Source organism: Melozone crissalis, unplaced genomic scaffold, assembly GCF_028551555.1.
Source record: "Melozone crissalis strain CALT ecotype California unplaced genomic scaffold, PUWL_Pcris_2 ptg000013l_1, whole genome shotgun sequence".
Classification (NCBI taxonomy): domain Eukaryota; kingdom Metazoa; phylum Chordata; class Aves; order Passeriformes; family Passerellidae; genus Melozone; species Melozone crissalis.
Genome location: NW_026535791.1, coordinates 5,496,831 through 5,521,213, shown reverse-complemented (window position 1 = coordinate 5,521,213; position 24,383 = coordinate 5,496,831). Strand labels below are relative to the sequence as shown.

General features: G+C 42.8%; 1 protein-coding gene across 1 annotated transcript in view; it reads left to right on the top strand.

Annotated features, from left to right (window-relative positions):
• Nucleotides 1–12,395: 12,395 nt before the first annotated feature.
• ATP8A2 (ATPase phospholipid transporting 8A2) overlaps nt 12,396–24,383 on the top strand; it is a 308,974-nt gene continuing 296,986 nt past the window's right edge. Inside the window, exon 1 of the mRNA XM_054271506.1 lies at nt 12,396–12,504. Coding sequence (XP_054127481.1) covers nt 12,426–12,504 — 79 coding nt within the window. The 5' untranslated portion in view covers nt 12,396–12,425. The remainder of the gene's footprint in view (nt 12,505–24,383) is intronic.

Here is a 24,383-nt window from a genome sequence, read left to right as displayed (position 1 = left end):
TAATGCACTGATGAAGAGAGAGTCCCTGTGCCTTTTTTCCATTCTAGTAGGAATTTTGCTGTGTATAAGAGCACAGTTGGTTACATGGCTCAAGATGAGATCATCTGTGACGGGGAATGTTTCATTGAGCTGCTAAGTGGAATATCCCAAAGCACAGTGAGAGCTTTCTGTAGAAATTGAAGGCTATGGGAAAAGAAACATTAGGCCTCCACTACTGTATTCTTGACCTGTCACATGAGAGCTGTCAAGTATTTCCCCTCCATTGAGAAGTATGTAAATTGTTACTGAGCTTTCCCAAGATACTGTGTTAATGGCAGCAATTACATTATAGTGATTCAGTTTGGTATTGTCTTCTGTTACATCCATTTCTGTGATAAAACTTCAGTTCTCTGCCACTCCCACCCTCCAAACACTTTTTTTTACCTTGTCCTTTGGTGACATTAAGAAACATAATTTATTTACATGGGAAAAAATAGAAAAATGTGGGCAGAGCTTTTACAAATTAGTTCATTTAAAATGAAATATTAAATGAAGTTCAGCTGATACCACTAATCCAGAGCCTGTAGAAAACCTTAATATTGAAGATGACCAAGAGAGCTGCCTTCAACACGATGCCTGCAAAGATAAATATCAGGCTGAATTAATGGATTTTTCTATTTCTTTTATGTGTGATGCTATCAGTGACTGTCTAGCTGATATTATGGCCCTGTATGTCTCCCTAATAGTCTCTTATTTAATAATATATCACATAGGAGTGGTTTCCTGTGTTGCCAAGTAACACTCAACAATTAGCAACATGTGCAAATGTGGAACTATAAAAGGAAGCAGTAAATGATAGCAGGTTATGTCCTGTCACTTCATGCTTTTGCCTCGATGGGAAATAACTGTTCTGCTTTTAAAAGCAGATGCCACTTCACCGTGCCCAAGCTCCTGGTGAAATAACCCTGTGCAGTTATCTGGTAGCTACCAAGTGACTGATCAGAGCCCAACCAAGCTGCCCACCAGGCCAACTAGGAATGATGTGGGGTGGGGCAGGACGTCCTGCAGCTGTGTGAGGATATGGTGGGCCCAGCTGGTAAGCAGAGTGTGCAAGGTGATGTGGGCAGGAGAAACCTCATAACAGAAGAGTTGCAGTGGACTCACTCCAGGTCTGTTCACACAAACAATGCTGGCCCTGCAGGTCAGTAAGGTGGGGCAGATACTTTTCTTTCTCTAAGAACTCAGCATCTCAAGTGCTGGTCTGCAGAAAGTGTGGGGAAGAAGCAGGAGGAATCAGGTCTGTTTGCAGTTCAAAGACTGTGATCTCATCAGGATCACAGAGACCTGGGGGATAGCTCACACAGCTGGAGTGCTGCAATGGATGGATACAGGCTCTTTAGGAAGGACAGCGATGGGGAGGAGCTGCCTTTTGAGGGGAGAGCAGCAGGAATGCATGAGCTCTCTCTCAGAATGGATGAAGAGCCAGCTGAGAGCCAGGTCACAAGCAGCAGGCAGACCAGCATGGTCCCTGTTGTGGTAGCTGTCTGCTACAGACCACCTGTTCAGAAAAAGATGCAGAGATCTTCTTCAGACAAACAGTCCAGATCATCTCTGGACTATTGTTTCACAAATGAGACACATTAATTCAATTGTGGGCTGTAGGATTTGCCAGTTCCTGAAGAGGCTTTGAGATCTGACTTTCCTTTTGAATGCACTGACTGTACATCAGTGCAGTCAGCAGGATTTCATGGGAGAGAGGGGGCAAATGTCAGAAAGCTCAGGATTATTGTTCTCCAGCCATATACCTGGTTATAACTGGAGCTGTGCATACCCAGCTGTGGTCAGAGCAGCATTCAGAACAAAAGACACAGCCATGCTGACAGTGCAGCACTCAGGGATGAATCTTTAAAATTAAAAATATAATTAGCTCTCCTGAGATCCTATGCAGCTAATCTGATTTCAGCCTGCACACAGAAAGCATCAGCAACAGGCAAGCACTGCCCAGCACACTGCAGACTTCCCTCAGCCTGCTCATGTTTACAGGGGAATGGGGTTAGCCCACCTTTTGGACACATAAGGTACCTCACAGCAAAATTTCTTCAATTCCTTTTTTTTTCCCCCTGGGCTTACACTAGACTTCGACTAGTCTGGAAGAGACCTGGAGCAGGTTCACCAGATACTCGGTGCACGTTGCTCTTTGGCATTCACACTTACTCCAGCAGGTGTTTATTCCAGCACTAAATTTATCTTTAGTGTAATGTAAATTGCCTGAAGTGCAAAAATCAAACATATACACACTAAAACAAAACAAATACAGCTTTGATTTTGTTTTACAGGTTGAACAGCTAAAATGGGATATGTGGGATCACTTTGTCCCATTATTTTAAGCAGTCCTTTTGAAGGCCAAACTTCAGCCATTTATAACCACAGTTGGGGCTCTTGTCCCGATTAACATGGAACAGATAAATTGTATTGCTTGCACTTCCAAGAAAAGCACTTGGATTGTATGTTGAATTTTTTCATCTCCTCCGTAATATTAAGACTTCAACTTGGCCAGTTCCATTGTGATGTATTTCCTTTCACAGCACTGTTTCCACAGTGCTGAGCATCTGACATACCTTGCAGAGCCTGTGAGCTATTTTTGCAGTTCACACACATTTGAGCTACATTAATAATGGTTCACTCTTTACCTTCAGGCATGCGTGCCCAGGAAAGCATATCATGTTGCTATTTTAATACAGAGGTCTTGCCCTTTTCTGACTGAGTAATGCATGAATAGAGCACTTTGGCTGCTAGTACAATTTGTTTTACTGTTTTCTAAAACGCATTTTGCATACAGTTTATTCAATTTGTTCAATGTATTTGTTCAAATACGTATAAACACTGAAAGAGTAGGAATTGCCAGTAAGTGTATGAGCACACACTGTAGTTAACCTGCATCATGTGTAGCAGTTAACTTGAATGTACATAGTCAGAGTAAAGAATAATATTATTTCAGCAAAAGGTCTCTAAAATTTAGCCCTCTGCCACCTTAATTTTAAGGTATCTCCAAGTCTAGACTCCAATTTTTTTTTTTCTTGTTTTGTTGTTTTTTCATGAATCTCAAACTATGATTCTGGCCTCCCAGCTGATTTCAATCACTCATTATTCTCCTGCATCCACTATGCTCTGACATGAACCAAGCTATAGCTCCTTTCTCTATGATCTAGGCTGTGAGGTGTGAGTAATGCAATTTGAGGCATCCAAAATCCCTGGAAGTACCATGACAAGATTCCTTCTCACATTGATGGTAGTAGAATTGGGGAGGGCAGAACACTTGAATAACCCGGACTGCTTTGGACAGAAGCACACTGGGAGCAAGAGCCCGTGCAGAGCCCCAGTGCACGGGGCCCCAGAGCATCCCACGGCACATCCCCGTGCGCTGCCTGGACCAGCTGAGTTGGTCTGAAACTTCGGCTTCCAAGAGGAAGTGTCTCACAGCAGGAGAGGGCGCCAGACAACAAGGAGCAAGTGATGGCTTGGCGGTGCGTCCGGGAGCACAGACCTGCCTCCGAAGGGAAAGGTGACCGTGTGACAATAGGGCACCGTGTGACAACCCTCCCTTTAAGGGGAAGGGAGCACTTCAGCTTCGAAAATGCTCATTGGTTGAAAGGAGCAACAAAATCCGAGGGTCCACAGAGAGTTTTACTGGCACATTACACACTTGATGTGGAAATTGGTATGTTAGTCCTAGACCTGATATACAGGCACACGGCACTGGGTTTTCGGTAAAGGGCTGGGGTGAAGGGAAGAGAAAAATAAGGCATATGGCAGTGGGTTTTGGATAAAGAGGGAGGGGGGCAGGGAAAAGGGAAATTTAAGACGTTAATTTAAAAAGGTAAGAATAATCTTTAAAAGGAAAAGAGAAAAAAGAAAGGGAAAGAAAGAGGAAAAGAGAGATGAAAAGGCATCATTAGCCCTTGTTCCAGTGTCGATCCAGCCAAAAAGATGCCTGTTGGAGAAGATGGAACAGGAAAGTCTTATAAATATGATTGTCTGGCAAAAGATTTTGAGAGTATAAAAACTATAAGCGAGATTGAAATGAAAGCAAACTTTGAGTTACCTTAGTTACTGAACAATTAGAAAACAATGGTGTGGCTGACTGAAGTTAATCCTCTTTTGATGAAACAATATCCTCTGCTTGCAGACAGGTCCAAGGGTCAGAGCAGACCCTACTAGCTTGGCAGAAGGGGTCCAAAGAGTAATTTTTAGGGTTTAAAATGCAACACAGTATGGTAATGTAGTGATTCTTATAGGCTGTATGTAAAGGCTGTAAGATTTGTATATTGTACTAGATTGGTTAGTGAGAATCAGAATATTCAACACAGAAGATTTATTGTAACGGGAACTTCACTCTCTTATCCCTTTTACTCCCTTATGCTCTTGCCTCTCTTACTCTCTTACCCTTTCATCCTCTCTACCCCTCTCTTCTCTTGGGCCTGCTCCGAGCTGCGTGGCAGCTCCAAGCAGGGTCCTGCACACCCACGGCCTCTGCAATAAACTCCAAGTTCACAACCTGGCTTCAGAGATCTCTCGTCTCAGTCTGTCCCGACCGTCCTACCCTCAATGTTCCTACAGATGCCTATGCTTGTTTCAGCATCAGTCCAGCTGATAAGTAGTGGTCCAGTTGAGCCAGTTCAGCTGATGAGATGTCCGGGCTCTGGGGACACCACCTGGACTTGGAAATGCCCTTTATTGACAAGTTTCTCCACCCCAAAGACATATTTCTCATTTCCCATATTAATCAATTACCATGCAGTCTGTTCTTTTAGGCCTTTCTGGAAATGGTCCAGAGGGCTTCAGGAATCTTTGGTGGTTGATTTGAAATAACACTGAGGGAAGCCAGCTGCCAATCCCACCTTATAGACCATGTCTACTTCCTGCCAATCATTCCTGCACTCTGCTGTACTGTGCTGTGCTTCTTTCTCATGGAAAAGTGCTGCCCTCTCTCCACCTGCCCCCCCCCCCCTCCAGCCAAAACTTGTTCTTTCTCACAGCATCCTAGTGCCAGTAGTCCTTGGTTATTACCAACAATTCTGGTCTGTTATTACAAACAGTCCTTGGCTGGCTCCACAGCCATCTGGTCATCGCTATTTGAGACATTCACATCAGCCCCTTATCTTTTGGGAACTGAGAGCTCAAAAGTATCTCCTTTTAGACCACTGTCCACAGGGTTATAAGAAAATTTGGTTTAGTCATAATTATTTTTCATACTGGCCATAATTCGAGTCAGTAACTTTATTTGAATGTTCATCAACAGAAATATTATTCCACTTGGGTTGTTAGTCAGGCAAGAAAAATAAATTTCCAAGGCTGCTTGTTAAAAAACAAATGCTCATTAGACAACACAATTTCCTGGGAACAGACAGGGTTTCTGATAAGCTGGAGAGGGGCTTTGCCCAGGTGCAGCTTGTCAAGGCCAAGACCTCATGAGCATTTGTCATATGATAGAGCAGCCTGAGCAGGGAGGGGGTACGACTAAAGTCAGCTTCTCTGGGGCTCTACACACCGTGAACCCGGGAGGCGAGGGGACACACGCTGGCGAGCCCCAGCTTCCCCTGAGAGGGAGGAAAAACCCAGGATTGGGGGAAAACTCGTTTCCCTTCGTGCTCCGCGGGGCCGGAGCTGCCCTGGGAGGGAGGGCAGAGCAAAAGCTCCTTGGACATTGCGCCCGTGGCCTTTGTTTCTCCGCGTGTGGAGATACTAACGCGGCCTTAAGCCAGTGCTGGTTTCGAAACAAAACGAATTGGCTCGGTTTGAAGTCACGCTGAGGAAAGCGGCTGCCGAGGGCGGTGCCTGCTGCTCCGCTTGTGCCCCGCCGTGAGGGAGGAGGCGGCGCCGGCGGCGCGGCCCGGCCCCGGGAGCTCTCCGCGGTGCTGCAGCGGCTCCACATCCTGCCCAGGGCAGGGACACCGCCGGCCGGCGCTCAGGACATTCCTCGGAGCGCTGCTTCTCCAGATGCCACCGCCGCTCCCTGTCCCTCCTCCGCCCTGGGGAAATGGGGATATGATGACACTGCCTCTCTGCAGGCTCCCTGGAGACGGGTGTCCGAGAAGCAGATTTCCAGCCTGCAGGAAGGGCTCCCAGCAAAGGAAGCAACCTCAGTAAGCAGGGCACGAGCTGGACCTGTTTTCTGAACAGCAGCGGGGCAGAGAGCAGCGTGCCTTTTATCCTAGGGATATTTTATCCTATTCCAGCGTCCCTGCCAAAGCACTGCAAACAAGCAGAGCCGTGGGTGCTGGTCTCTAGGGTATGGAATATTATAGAGTCACAGAATTCTATTCTTCTGAATGCTTTGGGTTGGAAAGGGCCTTAAATCCATCACCCCTGCCATGGGCAGAGACACCTTCCACGGGACTAGGTTGCTGAGAGCCTCATCCAACCTGGCCCTGAACACCTCCAGGAATGGGCATCCACAGCTTCTCTGGGCAGCCTGTTCCAGTGCCTCACCACCTTCACAGCAAAGCACTTCCTCCTAATACATAATTGAAAACTACTGATAGTTCAAAGCCATTCCCCCTGTCTCTACATACTCTTGTAAGAAGTCCCTCCTACATGGTCTTGTAAAAAGTCCCCCTTTTTATACTAAATGGTATTTCAGTGAGTTTAATTTTTTTTTTACTTACTATGTTGTGCACATAGTAAGTGTGGTTTTTTTACATAGGAAAAGTAAGTGTACTTTTTACATAGTAAGTAAATTTTTTTCTGGTATTTAGAGCAAAGTCCAGGTCACAGATAAACTATATACTGAATTCCATCATATTTCCAATCATATGGTGCCATAGCCATAGCAGTTGGCTCAAAACATATTTCAGAAATTTACACACATGCTCCAGAGTATGTTTTACCTTAACAAGAGTGTTCACTCTCTCAAGATTCTTTTCAGTCTGAGAACATCTTCTTGGGACAAACTTTTGCTTTTCTGCATTTGTTTACAACTGTACAAAGTGAGTGCCACCAAATCAGTATGGCAGCATTTTATGCCTGCCTTGGATTCCCTTTGCACCAATCTCATTGATTAGAAAGCCAGACAATATTGGACTCACATTAGCCAGCAACCTAGCTGTGGGAGAGGGAAGTGAATCAAAATAATGAAAATGCACCTCATGCATTTTGAGAACTATTTACATTCTGGAAATCAATCCCATCTTAAACGTTTCCTATGAAGACAGGCTGAGAGGGCTGTTCAGCCTGGAGAAGAGAAGGCTCCAGGGACACCTTTAAGCACCTTCTGGTGCCCAAAGGGGGCTGAACAGAGAGCTGGGGAGGGTCTTGTTACAAGGGTATGGAGTCACAGGGCAAGGGGAGGTGGCTTTAAACTGACAGAGGGCAGGCTTAGATTAGATACAAGGAAGAAACTTTACCGTGATGCTGGTAAGGCACTGGAACAGGCTGCCTAGAGAAGCTGGGATGCCCCATCCTTGGAAGTGTTCAAGGCCAGGTTAGACAGGATTTGAGCAACCTGGTCTAAGGGAAGGTGTCTCTGCCCATGGCAGGGGGTTGGAACGAGACGATCTGTAAGGCCCCTTCCAACCCAAGCCATTTTAAGATTCCATGATATTTCATTAAACTTTTAATTCCTTCAGTATTAGTCTTCTTTGCTTCAGAATATATTTTTTCTTGATTACTAGCTAATTGCTAACTTAGCTCCATATAAGCTAAGATCAAAACTATGGTCTACTCTACCATATGTCTTTCCTGTGCAAAGCACTTGTAGGGGGTTGTTTTACACAGAGCTTTCCATCAATTTCCAGCCTGATGAATTCTTTCTGTTGACACCATTATCATGGAATAAAAATTACTTGTTCCAATTTAGCTTACTGTATTTTGAATGTATCTTTAAACCCATGCAAATTTGAAGTTTTTCAGTAATTTTCAAGCAAATCACAGATCACCTCCTGCTATAAAATGAGTATGAATTTCAGTTTCCAACATATCAAGATGATTATTCTATTCACTTTTTATTTTATTTATATACATCATTATTCAAAAATCTGAAAAACCTGAATGGCATGTAAACAATGAAGATGCCTGCATTTCCAAATCTTTTATATTTTCCCCCCATTTCACTTACAGGTAATGGTTTACCCTTTCTCTACCCCTCCCCCCCTCTCCTATGCTCCCATGCAATGTGCAATTCATCATTTTTTTCCACCTTCAAGTTAAATCTATCTGTGGATTATGGTGAACTGTAAGAGAAGTGTTATTGTTGAGCCCCTTCTGCTCTATAAAGCACAGGAGAATCCAGCTCCTTTAAGAGATTCTGGGTGGGCCTTGCATGCATTGACACATGTTCACATATGTAAGGTTGCATCCTGTATCTGCCTATAGATACCAGCACTTCTGCAAGGAAGATCCTTAAGCTATTTCATTTATTTTCTTAGGCTGAGTGATGCCAAGCACACTTTCTCTATCAATCTAGAAACAGCAAGTCCTGGATTTTTTACTTTGTTTTTAACCTTTTAAAAAATGTAATGGTGAGTGACAGATACCTCTCCTGTAGCTCAGCATATTATCTGCATCATGCTCATTTTGATCCTGTGATAAACAAGGGTAAAGCACCACAGCACAAGGATTTGGTTTAAGACCAAGAGAGTCCATTATGTTGGGGATTATTTGTTTGTTTTCTTTTTAAGACAAGCAGAGTTAGACAAGCAGAACTTACATGCAATTACTCTCAGCCTGTAGCTGACCACCACTGCTGGCAGGAGGCTACAGGCTTTGTACTGACTTTGCAAGGCCTCAGGACTGAGCCTCATTTTGTCTGAGCTTTTATTGACCTGTTTGTGGTTTTCTTCCACTTAGTTGTTGCAACAGCAATATCTCTAATGGGAAGGTAGCTATGTCTAACTGTTTTACTTTTGTTTAACTTTGTATGGTGCCATTGTGGCTTTTACATGGAGAGTGACAAGAAGTTCTGCTGTGGACAATGAGATACTTACAACTAACATAATGATGTATAACATCATTTATAACTAACATAACGATGCATAACATAATAATATGTAGAGGAATACAGGCCTGGTATGACAGCAGTCCCCTGAGAGTGGACTCACAGGACACTGTAGAAGAGGCAGAGGATGATGAAAAAAGGAGCACAGCCTTGGCACTGGTGAACTTGGGGCTACAAAGAGCTCATCAGCAGTCAGCTAAAGCAGTGCAGACCTGGGAAGTGGACAAAGATAGCTGAGGGATCACACAAAGAACAAGTATGTACCATACAAAATGGCATCCCATATAATACAATTGGATGTAAAGTGGAGCAGTAGACAAATGGATAAAGAGCAAGGTGTGAAGGCATCTTAAAAAACACATAAAAATAGCCCCATAACAGTTGTTTTTCTCAGCAAATTTGTTGGCAAGACACTGATGACCAGCTGCAGCCCTGACATCCACTGCTTTACAAAGGCCAGCACTCTCAACCATTGGTCTCAGAGGGGCAGTGAAAGGGTAAGCACCACACCAAAAAAAGACAGACAGGAAGAGTGTGACTGCAAAAAATTGAAATGGTTTATTATTTCTGGTTTTTTTTCTTTCAGAAGTAGTAGCATTCCTAATTTCTTAGTAGTAGCATTATTTATTAGCATATTTCTTAGTATTAGTAGTCTTTAATTTCTTTCTTTTTTATTTTGTTTTAGTAATAATTAGCTCTCACCTTTGATTAGACTGTTACATTTTACACTACACTAATAAATTTTGAGTAATGTGGGTTTCTTTCCTCTTTTTTTTTTTCCAGAACCAGTCTCTGTGTATAACATTAGTAATTGGAGCAAAGGATGCATCTTTTTGGAAATTTGGGCTTAACAATCTCTCTAAGGTCCCAGACGGCATCTGGCACAGTCAAAAATAGAATAAAGATATCCTGTCTCCCAGTCTGGCACATTAACTACAGGACCATTCTTCCTGCCTTTGCTTTATTTATTACATTGAAATAATTATTATGCATACTGAGCTCTTTGAAAGTGCATTGCTATAAATACTAGAAAAGTGAGCACGTTGTAATTTGAAAAATACCAACTCCTTTTTTTTTCAGTACATCCTTCAAACCATGGAGCCATTATGACAGACCCCAGGGAATAATACTGCCATGACTCATGGTCCGATAATACACAATTTAGTGCAGATCAGCACGATGACAAAGACAGGCATTGCATAACAAAATGACAAAGGTGAGTCCTGCACAGTGGAATGAGCTGTTTCTTTCCTCAAAGCTCAGGGCTTACCCACAGGTTGTCAGCTGGTTACTAATGAACATGAGCTTTCAGAAACACAACCAACTGCTCTGGACTGCATGCTTAGTTTTCCTGCAGGCCCCACTCTTAAACCTGCTGAGCAGGACTCAGGTTCTTTCTCGGTTACTGAGATTATCCTGCACACTTGGTGTCCTTGAACACTTTTGCAGTCCACTTTCTCCTCTCAGTGTTCCACTAGACTGCATTGTATGATTATATCAACTTGTGACTTGAGACAGATTTTACAGGCAGGTCTCCTCTGAGGTCCTCATTCTGAGCAGAGGCAAAGATATGTTTTGTTTTTTCCACACCAGCAAGCTTTACTGAAATGCCTGGTCGTTAAATGCTTGGGGCATGCCTTCCATGGGGATACAGCTGAGGCTTGTCCAGGTAAGTGTGGGCTGGGTAATTAAATCTCCTTGAGGCACTCAAGCAGTCAATTTAGGTGAGTGAGTAGCCCTTGTAAGGGCTGTAAGGCAGATGGTGTTCTAGCTGGAGCACTCTTTGAGAACACTGAGTGTGCAGAGGCGAAAGCAAGTGCAGCGCATGTGAAGGAACAAGTGCACTCAGCTGCTACATGGGCTTGCAGGCTGACAGTCCACAATACTTTAAGTGTACTGGAAACACAGTTCACTTGAGGGCTAATTTCAGATGAAAGAGTAAACATGAATCCAGGAGTTGCCATTAATTTTTTGGTCCTTTTTTGGGAGCACTTTCTTTGAGTTTGACCTGACAGTTTGAACCCAAAGTGAACTTCACTTTAATTTGTCTACTAGCTAACAATATATGTGAAGTGATTCCCTCTTCCCCAGGCCATTTGTTCTGGTACAAAGACACAGACCACAACAGAAAATAATTTGTAGAGAGCAGAAAGAGCAAGCTGAGGAAGAAAATGATGTTCATGACAATAACCAGCTCTATGTCATGGTCTTAAAATGGGAAAGGAATGCCAGCTCTGGGCATTGTCCTAACTGGATGATTTCATTCACAAAAGCTCTTGAGCCACTTCTTCCAGAGTGATAAAATCCATGAGTAAAAGCCTCTCACAGGCAAATATCTGTCGGTGGCAGCAGCCCTGTCACAAAGCACACATCTCCAGTGGGCTATGATGCATTCAGTGCAGTCAGTGTGAAATGCCACAGTTCTGGATTACTTTGAGTTTAGGAAGTTCCAAGTGGTTTGTCAACAATACTTCTATTTCTAAGTTCTATTTCTACTTCTGTTTTGTGGAGTCGTAGCTAGAAAGTATTACTTTCTATACTGTATATGAGGATACCAAAGCACAGCAAGATTCAGAGGTTTAGCATTATTTATGATCTTTGAAATAAAACCCAAGTTACCCACTATGTGTGGTAGCCAACTCTGTGGGATCTGGATTGAGATACACACTTAAGGCTGTTTGTCACAGACCTTCAAGATACAGGGGGCCATTTCTTATGCAGCAGATCTTCCTAAAACTCAATGTATCCTCATCATGTGGTGATTCTGCCTCATTAAAACCATTCTACCTTGAAGCTCATCTGGTAGAAAAAGCAACCCCTTAAGATGTGGCAACTGCTGCTAGCTATGCCTGGTTAAGACCAGGATCTGTAAAGATTCAGAGGTGCTATCTTATCTAATTTTTTTTCTATTAAGTTACATTCCTTCTTTGCCTGTCCTTAGTAGGTAAATTCTCATGGTTGCAAATGTTTTGCACAGAAAGGTGATGTGCTGTAACTGCTACATTGATTAATCTTTCCTCTATTTCTTTTATTATCCTTGAATTACCGGACGTTTTGAGAAGGAATGGTATCTTTTGTGATGAGGCTGGCAGCATGCCACAGTGATGAAAGATGTCCTTGTAACCGGAACAAAGAAGCCCGGTTAGGGATCCTGTTCCCAGCGGGAGCTTTCTTGGGATGTTTTATGCGCCCCAAATGTCCAGTGAAATACTAGCTCCAGAGAGACACCTCAAAAACCCCCACCAGCCCCAGGCCCCGGCTTCACGGCACCCCACGCGATGGCTCCCGGCGGGCGCACGGAGCCGTGAGGGCTCCCCGGGAGGGCATCCCCGGGCCCGGCCGGGGCTGAGCGCCTCGCCCGCCCCCGCAGCCCGGGCGCGGCGGAGCCGGCGGCCGCAGCGCGGCGTCTGCGTGCGGGGGGGCCCATGGCCAGCGCGCCCCGGCCGGCCGCACCATGCCGAACAGGGCCGGCCTGGACACCGCGCTGAAGATGTCCCTGCGGCGGAAATCCTCCAAGATCCACTCCTCGGCCGGTGAGGAAAGGGCGAGGCGAGGCGGGCGGGGAGGAGGCGCCGCGGCGGAGGAAGGAAGGCGCGGCGGAAAGGAAGGGAAGGGAAGGGATGGCAGCGGCGCCTCCATGGCGCGGCCGCCCGGCCCTGCCGCCCCGCCGGCCGCGGCGCTCGGGGATCCCGCAGTGCCTTCCCCGCCCTCGGGGGCTCCCCTGGGCGAGGAGGTGCCTCCGGCGGGGCCGGGGCGAGGCGCTGCCCGCCCGCTGCCCGGCCCCAAGGGCACCGCGTCCCGCCCGCAGACCCCGGCCCGGCCCCGCCGCACCTCCCGCCCGTGCCGCCAGGGCCCCCGGCACCCTCAGCCCGCCGCGCGAGCAACCCCTCGCCCTCTTGGCTGTGACAGTTACTGACAGCGACATTTCCTCTGGTCAGAGGGCAGCACCGCCGTGCAGGGGACACAGCGGTCCCCCAAGCCACCCCGCCGGTCAGGGGCCTCTGTCCCGTGACCAGGAGCGGGGAGAGCATCAGGCACTGCAGTGAGCCTGCGGAGAGGTCAATGACAGGGTTTCTTAAGAGGTGCGTTTTGGAAACTGTTTTCCAACTAGTCCATAAAAAGAAGTAGACAGAAATGGAAGACTTTGAAGGTAGAATTCTCCTCTCAAAAGACTGACTTCTGTAGGAGCAAGGTGCATTCAGATTTTATCTGTGGTATGTTCTGCTTGGGCATAGATGAAGCATCAGTGACATTGCTGGTGACTTACAGACACCCGTTCCTGTGCAAATTATTTAGGTGCCTAGTACAGTTTCTGTGGTGAGTAAAACTGTAGTATAATGCTGTTTCAGCACTTTTTGTTTCAATGAGAAATGTGCACATTTCCTGATCAGATCTGCTTTGGGTTAAATCTCAGAGCACCTTGGAGAGCATTTGCTGGATTGCTTTTGGATGATGCTGTATTTGAAGATGTCCTTTAGCCACTCATGGCTGTTCAGCTCATGGAACCAGGCTAGAGCTAGCTGAAAGAAGAAAGCCACCTTCCCTTTGGCTCCTCTGCACAACCTGGTCACTCTAGTTACATTTTCCTGTTTGGTCTCACTGCTTGGTAGCAAGGACAGAACGTCAGGGACTTCTGCATAGCAGCTGAAGTGGGATGCTGAGCAAAGAGGTGTGTAATGCCTGCTCAGAGGAAATGGTAAGGTTTCAGGGTAGGATTTAGCATATTACCAGCTCTACTTATCTTCAGCCTAAGCCATTCAGATGAAACAGTTGCAGTTAAGCAGATTCCACTTTCCAGTGTTTGGGGATATGTCCACTTCTGCAGTCCGATCTGAAACCCTGTCCTGTGATAGGAAGGCTCCTTTCCCAGAACTGCAGTTTGGCAGATCTTTTTGTGACTTAACCTTTGTAATCCAAACCTAGGCTCCTTTCAGTGCTTGGCACTTGGAGAATGTTTAGCTTCAGTGTAGCATGCATAAGGAGTTTAAGCTTCAGCTTTTGTCAATGACAGAATCACAGACAAGGGGTTGGAAGGCACCACAGAAGGTCCAACCTCCCTGCTCAAGCAGGGTCGTCCTAGAGCACATTGGATGGGATTGTGTCCAGAGGATTCTGGTTCAATATTTCCAGTGCTTGGTCATCCACAATCCACAGTCATACTCATGGATCTAGGTGGTTAAGTTGTGCCTCGATGCGCTGGGTGGTTGGGGCACCCAGATCTTCTAGCTGGGATTTATCTGTACACAGACTCAGACTTTTACATGTTCCCTGCGTGTCACATAAGAAGAATCCAAATTAGATGATACTTTGAAGAAAGGTGGGAGTTGCTGGTTAGCATTAAGATCAATTTCTAGCTCTTGAACAATGTATTTCCTATATAGAATATTTTCAAGGGGAACAAGAGTAATATCTAGTATCAAGTTGATTGTAGTTGGTTTAGTACACTAGAGCCAGCTCTGGTGACTTAGGACAACCAGAACCAATCTCTCTGCCACCCAGAAAGTCCTGCCTTCCCCATTCCTGTGCATTCCCACTGCCTTGCTTGTGTCAGCAATAGCCATTAGATGGTTACCTGTTCACCAGGATCAGTGCTGATGTGGCTCACTACCAGCCTGTATGATCTGAATGCCAGCAGGGACCAGACACAGAAAGGCAGTAGCTTTGTTTTTCACAGCATGTTGTGGCTTGGCGTGCAGATCTGCTGTCTCTGGGGGCCAAACAGGTTCAGGTGAGGAGCTCTGGGCTGTGTGAACCCAACTGTAAGAGCATGCATTTGGAGACTGAGCCACAGGCCACTGACAAGCAGTTCAGATGTGGTTGTGTGGTGGCACTGCAAAATCTCAAGACCCTTCTGAGCTGAATGGTGTGGAGGGAGAACCGGTCACCCTATTGTCATCCTTAGTTAGGGTCAGGTAACTGTCTCTATCCATTGCAGGTTTTTTGGCATCCATGTATCAAAATGTTCACTCTCCTTTTAAGAAGAGAAGATCTTTCCTGCTCTGAACTTTTAAAGTTTATTTGCTAGTTTTGTTTACTTTTGAGGGAGTTTTGGTAATCTAAAGTATTTGGTTTTAGTTTGGGTCACTGAGATTTATTCTCATACCATGTAAAGCATTTCAGTAGCTTACGGACATTCCTCTTTAGTCAAGAAGAACACTGCATCTGTGATGGTCTAACAATATCTTTTCGTCTCAGATTTTCGACCCTCCTGCACTTGGTAGTGTGACTTCCACATGTGCTAATACAGTATAAAGTGCAACTGGAATATTTGATAGAGTTTTAAACCTGGTTAACACCGGTATAAAGCACTTGCCAGAAAAACAGATGACATGAAAAGGAGAATTTAGAGATGAGAAGTCACCTTCTGCCACTCAGATGATCACTGCGCTTCTTTTTTATGCATTTGCTCATTAATCAATTTTTTTCCTTGTACAAGTAAACCTTTTTATTGCTGTAATGTTGTACCAACTGAGCTAAATTGATTAGATTTAAATTATTCTCAAAGTCTCTAGCTCCTTACTGTTGTAACCACAGACATCAAAGACTAACTTGTTCTTCTCCTTCCTGCCTCCTTAAAATCACTAAAAATAAGAAACTGTCAATAAGACATTGGATTACAATGGCACTTTTATTTTTAGGGGAAAAAATCGAATTTCAGCTTTATAATGGATTAAAGGTATAACTGATCTCTACATTATTTACTGTGGTCTTTTTTAATTGTTCAGTTATACACATCAGCAAGAAAAGTATTTTTAGTGTAAAGGTAGTAACAGAATCTTCTCTCAGGACATGGTTTTCCATCTACTTTTCCTGTGAAATGCTTGCTTATAGTTTATGCTGTGATTTTGATTTTAGAGTCTTAGTCCTTTCCTTGTAAAGGATCTGTCTCTTCCATTTTTCAGAGAAATGTCTATGCAAGAATTTCTTTGTGCTATTTTTGTGCTGTGATATAATTACCATGATTGCAACTGTTGGGAAGCATCATACAGAGCAGTTAAAACCCTATACAGGCACTTGTACTTTGGTCAAAGCTTTTATCCTTGATCAAAGATGGTTAAAGCATTGGAACAGGCTCCTCAGGGAAGTGATTGGGTCACCATGCCTGGAAGTGTTCAAAAATGAGTAGACATGGCTCTTTGCTGTAAGGTTTAGGGGGCATGGTGGTATTCAGTCAAAGGGTGGACCTGGTGATCTCAGAGGTCTTTTCCAACTGTTATGATTCTTTGATTTTATCTGTAGTCATTTACATGTTAAACATAATCCCTACAGATACATATAAAATGCCCAGGAGCTACAGGTGAAATATGTCATCAGCTCTGCATGATTTACATATGGCTGTTGCTGCTTCAAATGAGGTGTAATTTGGTTTTGTGGAGGCAGGTTCAGGTGGTGTAAGGAGCATGGTGAAGGCTACAAAGCTTTAACCTTGAAGCTCACTCTCATCACCTCTACTCACAGGATTTGTACATCCTATTTTGCAGGAGGATCAGCAGTTGCCTTGGATGCATTTTTAAGCAAACAAACCCCTATGAAGGGATCAGCAAAGTGCTGAGCTAACAAATTCTTTAAAAACTATTATTAAAACTGTTTAAGTAAGAATAAAAGCCCTGAGAGAAATGTACCTGGCAGGAGTAGTGACAGTGGGGACTGACCAGGGGGGTGTACTTCCTCAGCAAATGCTTTAACCACCCATTAGCATCACCAAGAGTCACTGAAACATTGAGCAGGACGATTGCAACCATAGTGTTGGCACACAGAAATTCTGTTCTGTGATTCAGGTTTTATCTGTGGTACATTCTGCTTTTCCAGGTGAAGACTGAACTGCTACCAGTTTAGTGGCAGAAGTTAGTACTGAATAGACAGACTGCTTCAGTCTGTGTTTGTTCATGCACACACTCAAACTGTGTGGTGGCAATTCAGTGTGTTACAGACCTCCCATTGTTTTTCATCCGCGTTTAACTGGCACACAGTGCAGTATAATGTGCAGCTCATTCTATCACATCAAAGGCCCATCCTATTTATGTAAACACCAGTGACAATTATAAACACCAGTGACAATTATGCCTTTTGACAAAGCGCTCATCCCAATAAACCCCATGCTCTACGTTACTATGTTTCTGTAGTAGCACAAAGGGGAACCTTCTCAAGCTCTGTGGGATCTTGCACGACTGTAAAGTGAGGTGGTGACAGCGTCAGGGCTAACTGGAGGCCGACCTGAACTTCTGCTGCCTTTGCTTAAAGCTTGTTTGGCTGTGAGAGTTGGTTTGCATTAGAATCGGAGGGAATTTAAAATACCTCTGCTTAGGACACTCAATTAGAAAAAGGTGACTTAAGCACATTTACTGTGGAGCAACTTCATAAATAACCAAGATCCTAGGTAGAGTGGCAGAAGAAACATTTTTTCCCTACTCTGATGAGGGAGGTGACATTATTAATAAATTCATTAAAGATCAAAGCACTCAGATGATAAGGAATATGTTATTTAGGAGTTAATTGAGGACATAAGAGATTTAACTACCCTTCTGTTTCTAGGATCAAATGAAATGAATGTATTTAATAAAAGTTTAAAATTCCACTTGCTGTATAGCCAATATATGAACTCTCTTATGCTGCTTGGGTATTCATAACTCCATTGAAACGGACACATGTACTGCCTATTTATAGAAACTGTTTTATTCCTTCTTTGTGCCACTCTCTCCACAGGACTCTTGTTTCAGATTTTAGTTTTCCAGCAGTGTCTGCTTTTAGTATACTTCCCTGTGCTGGGTGAGTCAGTTTTCTCCTTTTCTGGCCAGACCTAAAAGCACTGCCCTACTAGTGTGATTTGGCAGAAATGCCACTCTAGTTCCATGAAGGATTAAAATATCTAACAGTGAAATGACTGCAAGGAAATCTGCTTGTCTGTTCAGGGTCCTAGAATATCACCAAGATGATGGAACTGCTGGGTGTACTTCCTTATGGAACTCACTGGGCAAAGAAAGAACAGTCGTTTAGTATTGCATATCCATTGCCACAAGGTTTGAGTGCAGTCTTGATCTCTGCCAACTCTGCAGGGGTTTTTTTTAACCTGGGAATCTATGGCTTTGTGAATGATGTTGCTCTAAAGCATTCCCTTTTTTTCTTATCATTAACCCTCCTTCCCTCTACAAGAAGTTTTAAGCTGTTTTAAGAAGTTTAAGCTCCCATTGACTCTAGATGGTGTTTTGGATGATCACTTGAAAACTGTTGTCAGCATCTAGAACTGATCACTCTCCAATTAGCAATTCACAAGGCATTTTTATTGGAGTGAAGCCTTGCTGAGGGCCCTATAGAACAACCAGGTCATCTGTTTCTGCTCTTCTGGAAGGTTGTCAAGTGATGCTCTGTGGGTTTTGCTACAGGGCAGCACTCTTGGCTGGTTCATTTTCCTTTGGCCAGTCTTGTTTGAGCTGTCAAGTATGGCCTTTAAATAATCTTTGAATCTGACAGAGCTGATTCGCTACTTGTGAAGCAATATCATAAGCACCTATGTTAGCTTTTTTACAGCAATGGGGAGGTGTTCCAGGCTTGTTTTCCTGTACCATGTTGTGTTGTGACGCATTTTAATTAAGTCTGTAGTAGTACAAATACTAGAATATCCGTTACAGACAGTATCTGTAGAGACTGATTGCCAACATGTTCTTTTAAGGGATAGTTAATCTCAAAGTCTTTTTGCACATATACCTGGTAGAGCAGAGCAATATACTGGATTTTGAAAAGGCACTTGAGTATCTCTGCAGCAACATCTTTCTGCTTCTGGGACAGCTCTTCAGTGTGGCTTGCCACAAATATTTTCCTTTCAGTCTCTTATCTTTTCCAGCTAAGCTACTTAAGCCTTTTGGAGCAGTTGCAGGTATGTAAGACATGGCATCTGAGAGCTTTAGATAACTGATTCTCAGCTGGTGCACTCAAAGGATAATTTGGGAAAGATCACTGACACAGTTAAGGAGTCGGAAAAAAACCCCAGATTTTACAAAGTTTGGGGGTTTATTTTTAGTGCAAAAAATTAATTATAATTATTGAAAATATATTATTTTCAGTTATTCCAATATTTGTTAGGAAAGCTCTCAGATTTTTGATTAGTATTATTGCCAACTTTTCATAATGAATCCTGCCCACTACAAAAGTTCCTGGACAGTTTCTTTCCAGCCCCAGGATTGGATATATGCCTGCCTGTTTTGAAGTTCCTGGCTGTCAGACTGCTGGCTGAGTGGTAATTATATGACAGTAAAATTACTGGAAGATACAATGGAGCAAAAAGACCTGAAAACAAAAGATGCAGAGCTTTGTATTTCAAGCCAAGGTGTGTTAAGGCAAAGCTGACATGATGCTGATTTTAATGGGTGACCCAGTCCAACCACCTATTTGGACTCCTCACAGAAGTGACACAATCCCTATAGTTACAATATCACATCCATGTACATGACATTCACAGGAGGTTTTCCTGACAGCTGCAGGTGTAGTTACCCTACACCTTTTAGTGAGCACTAAATCCACTTTAAATGAAGTGTCACTAAATTAGTCTCAATACTCTCATATTGTGATGAAGAATCACAAGACATATAGTGGATTTTAAATATATTTCTACTGGTATCCCCCCTTTCGTAGGGTGTTTTTGTTAATTCTAGTTCTAATTAACAGTTTGAAAACTCTTGCCTTGGAGTATTAGTGCAAAAAGAAGGTAAATGAGAACTTGTCTTCCACTTGTCTAAAATGGAAGAGCCATGATTTTATCAGTTCATAATGGATCCAACAAAATGTGTCAGTTTGTTTTAGCTGAGGGTTTGGTTTGATGAATCTGCTTTCTTTTAGAGTGCTGGAAATCACGATTAACACAAATTTAATTTGTGTATAGGTTCTGTAAAGGAGAGAAGGCAGCCTGACATCTTGTTTAAAACTGTGAGGTCTTGATTTTTAATTCTTTATTTCTTGAATGCAGATGACCAAACCCATTCATTTGATTTTATCAAATGAGGAGGCAGTCAGAAAGAGTGAAAGCAAAGCTTTATCTCTTTATAAAGAGGGCTCAGGTGTTATCTCTTGTCAACCCAGCACGGTTCTGCCTATTTGTACAAAACACAGTAAAGGCATTCTAAGATTCTGTGCCTGCGAGATCGGGGAACATTCAGCCCAATGCTTATATAAAGGATACATGAAAAAGTACCCCAGGCTTTTTTGTGCCTTCAAATACTCTAAGCATACATCACCCTACTTAACAGATGCTGTTTATTTATAAATGGGAGAAAAAAGATGCTGAAAGGGTATGTGCAAAGTCAACATCAGCCATCAGAACTCTGAAACAGATACAGAGGTTACATCTGCATTTGTCAGATCAGTTACACAGCTGGGAATCAGGATTTAACCTGGAAGCTTGAATCTGAATTCCAGATGAGATTTAGTCAACATTTCTGCATCACTGGGAAGGCTTCTCATAGTTATTGCTTCAGTGGTCCCGTGGCTGCTGAACTGAAATATATCAATTGACATCAATCCTGGTGCCTTGTTCTGAACTGGGACAAAGAGACAGGGGAATTAAGATATGCAGGTGCTGCCCAGGCTGGGGAGGGCACCACTTCTGCTTTACAGATTAACAGTCAGATCTTCTTCCCAGAGTTTCACTAAGACGAGTCTGCATCTGGAAGCCATCCTTGTGCCATTTACCTGACTGGTCACAGGGGAACAAAGGAGCTTTCAACAAAAGCCTAGCAGGCAGACAGGAGGAGAGAATGCTAGCCCTGCCCCCGCCAAATTTATCCTAATCCTGTGCTGCCTGAAGAGGGGGCAGCATTCATATCAGTCCTTAACTAAAATCCTGATCCCTGCTGAAGTTTTCCCACAATCTTCAGTAAAAAAAAAAAAAAAGAAAAAAAGTTAATGCCCTCTTTTTTATGGAAGTAATTTTATTTACAAATCTGAAATTTGTCTTTGAAAAGTTTTTAAACCCTACTAGTCATCATTATGGTAACAAAGTGGGGTGATCAGTCTTCAGAAAGAGAAAGGTGTGGCTAGAAAGATCTGAAATATCTGTGGAGAAAGAGTTCACTTCTTACAGAAAAAACAAACCCCAACCTGGGGGGTCTGGGTCCCAAATTAAGACACTTTAGGAAAGTACAAGTATCAGTCATTACTTAGAGTTATTTTGGATCCATTCCCTCTTGTGAAATTGGGGTTGGACATTGGGTTTCAGCTGGGATAGAGCAGCGAGCAGCTGCATGGTACTTACTTTCCAGCTGGGGTTAAACCATGACATATTTTGTCAGGTCTTTCTGTATAGTGCTGAGCCCCCATAATAAGAAGAATTAAAGATACATTTTCTGGAGAAGGTGAGCTTCCTGCTGTGAGTTGCAATGTCACTAAAGTTGTCAGTGAACACCGATGAAACTTTCCCTAGTGCCTTCTAGGTAGCCCTTCTGTCATGGGTCTCTCAATTGGGACTGTGAAGACAATATCTTCCACACACAACATGGCCCCAATACCATTCCCTCTCTCGTGACAGATTCCAAATTCCAAATTCCAAATCCAAAATCCCACAGTAGACCCAAGAAGGCCTCTTTAGTTTCAGGATCTCCACTGAAAACAAGAAGTCTGGTTTGTGTCACAGTAGATGCACCTGCTTTAAATCTCCGGCCATTTCCACCCCTGACTCCATACTATTCTCCCTCAAGTGTACTTAGCCATGTTGTTTCTGGTAGGAGTTCAAGTGAGAGACTTCAGCAGTCCTAAACTTTCACCATCAACAAATTCTGGGCTGCAAAGAAGTTTCTGCAGTCCTCAACACTGGATGGTTTTGTTGAGTTTTGGCCTGCCAGCTAATTACTTAAACCATTTTCTTTGAGGGCTTTCTGCCAAAACCCCAAAGAGAGAAAAAATGGGAATAAAATAGCTGTAATAATAAATCTGATATGATCTGGTTGAGACAATGCAATTTGTGTTAGTGCTAAATAGCAGGGGATTTAAATAATTTAGTATTCATTTTGGTACCTTTTGGTTCGTTGGACAGCCAGATTCCCAGGGTGTATGTACTTGCCATTCCTGCTAGGAACGCTGTTGTTTACAGAGACATGAAACTCTCTTATCAGTGTCATCTTCCATATAGAGAAATCCTGACAACCAAGGACAAGAGTTAATCTTAGATCTTCTTCCTACCAGAAACCTCCTCCCTTTTTTTAAAATTAAAGTCCCTTCTTAAGACACCCAGCACTTTACAGACACAAACATCTTGCTGAATTTCTGCGTCATTCTTTTACAGGTTTCAAATCAAATCAGAACAGTTTTGCCCTCTGACGAGATGAAAACATTTATATTTCTATGTACCAGTTCACATCTTGTCAGGTGGTACTATTGGAGAGTTCATTGTCATTAATTTGGGACTCAGCAATTGCAAACAACCATATTTTTTATGTTCATCAGAACTAGTTCACAAACTAGTGTTCATTAATAAAATGTTAGTATCCTAAGCAGAAGCCTCAAAATTCACGGAGGTAGAGAAAACTAGCAGTGATGTGGTAGCTCCTGTCTTTGTGAGGAGCTAAAGCTTTTTCACTGCAGTTTCAAGTATTCTGTCATCAGTGGCTCCAGAGCAAGGGAATAATTTTAGTTTTCTACTTCAGAGGGCAAGGTGAAGATCACAGGCAGCTACACAGTGTTTGTGTGGTGCTCAGAAGCAGAGGGTCATATACAAAAACATTTCTTTAGTCAGGTAAGCTTACAACCATTAGATTTACTTTTATTTTTTCACAGTTGTCATCTGGCTTTGGTGATGTCAGACCTCACGAAACTAAGTGTACCTGGATATTCTGGACAAAATAAACAGAACATGACAATTTATTTAATCCCCTGCTTCTTAGAGAGGTTTATTTTTAAAAGGTAATTTTATAAACTATATATCTCTAGGTTTTTTTGCATTATTTTTTATTGTCTAAGTTGTTTATTAACAATGATTCTATATTGACATAAACAATTCTAATAAGAAAATTGATATATTCAGTTTTGTAGACTAAAATTTGAGAAGAGTGATTAACAACCTGAAGAAAGGGGGAAGGGAAGTTCTACATTAAGAAGATTGGCAGTGCTTCAACTAGAAGACTATGCTGTGACTGAGACTATAGCCAAAAATAGAATTGGATTAACAGAAGAAAGGCAAGTAGATAAAACTAAGGTCAAAGCAGAAATAGATGCTTTAGAATTACCTCATGCACCAAAAGATATGAAGAGATATTTAAGGAGTTTTCCTATTATATGCACCTATAATGGAAAAATCAACTTACAGTAAGAAGCACTATGAAAAATGACTCAAATAATAAGTTAATTAAGAAGAACTAAGCTCTAAAATGGGCAGAAAAAAATTACAATAACTTTTTCTGATTGTTTGTACAAGCTTTAACATGCATGGTATTACAAATAAACTTAGGGAAAAAAAAAGCTGTAAAAGACTTCTGTAGTAATACCAACACTTACAAAAAGAAACAGTAAAAATACCATTAGACACTCTCATTGAGGTGGGTTACAGAGTGACAAGTCAAACTCAATAGGTTGTGCTTTAACTCCTCCCCAGAAAAAAGGCTTAGCTAGGTAACAAGTTCTACCTGATGACAATTATTACAGCTCTGTTTATACTAACGAGCCCCAGATGCATAATTAGTGGGGGAAAGAAGCTAATGCACACAGATAGGAAGACTTTAAAAGGGAGGAAAGTAGAAGAAGGTCATGTCTGTAGAGATTTTTGGTAAGATAAGCTATAGTGTTTAGGAAACTTGTCCTTTGTTGTAGCTTTGAACTCCAGTCAGATAAGTTGGTTTCAAAGCAGGGAAGGTTGTGCTTGTTTAAAAAATTCATTTTTGATGTGTTCAACTCTAATGCTCTGAGGTAGATACTGACTATCTTTTCTTCAGTTTTCTACATAGAAATGATGAAGATCTGTTTTCTTGATAGGAAGGTTTACTCAGAGCTAAGGTAACGATCTACTAGTAAGCAAGACCTATGTTTGCTTTTATTGTAATGACTTTGTTCCTTTATTTCTGATTAGATGTTGCTTGATAAAAGCATAGTCAAAACCTAAACCCTGAGAGGAAACACTTACAAATTCATAATTCTTTCCTGTAATTCTTTGTTCCTGTGTGACAGGAGCGCTACAGTGATGGCGGTCAACAGCTGCATTGTAGGAGTTATGTTAAAGATGAAAGGTATACTTGCTTAATGCAAGAGATTCTTTCAAATTCCTTGGGATGCAGGGCTCATTACTGACAAGGAGCTGTTGTTTTGATGAGTAGCCCAATATTAAGACAGTAACTAAATGGGAGGGATTTCTCTCCACTGAGTACTTCTGCTCTTCACAGCAAAATAGAACAGCTGTGTGGAAGCAGTGTTTCAGTAGTAGTTCTAATGATCTCTAAAC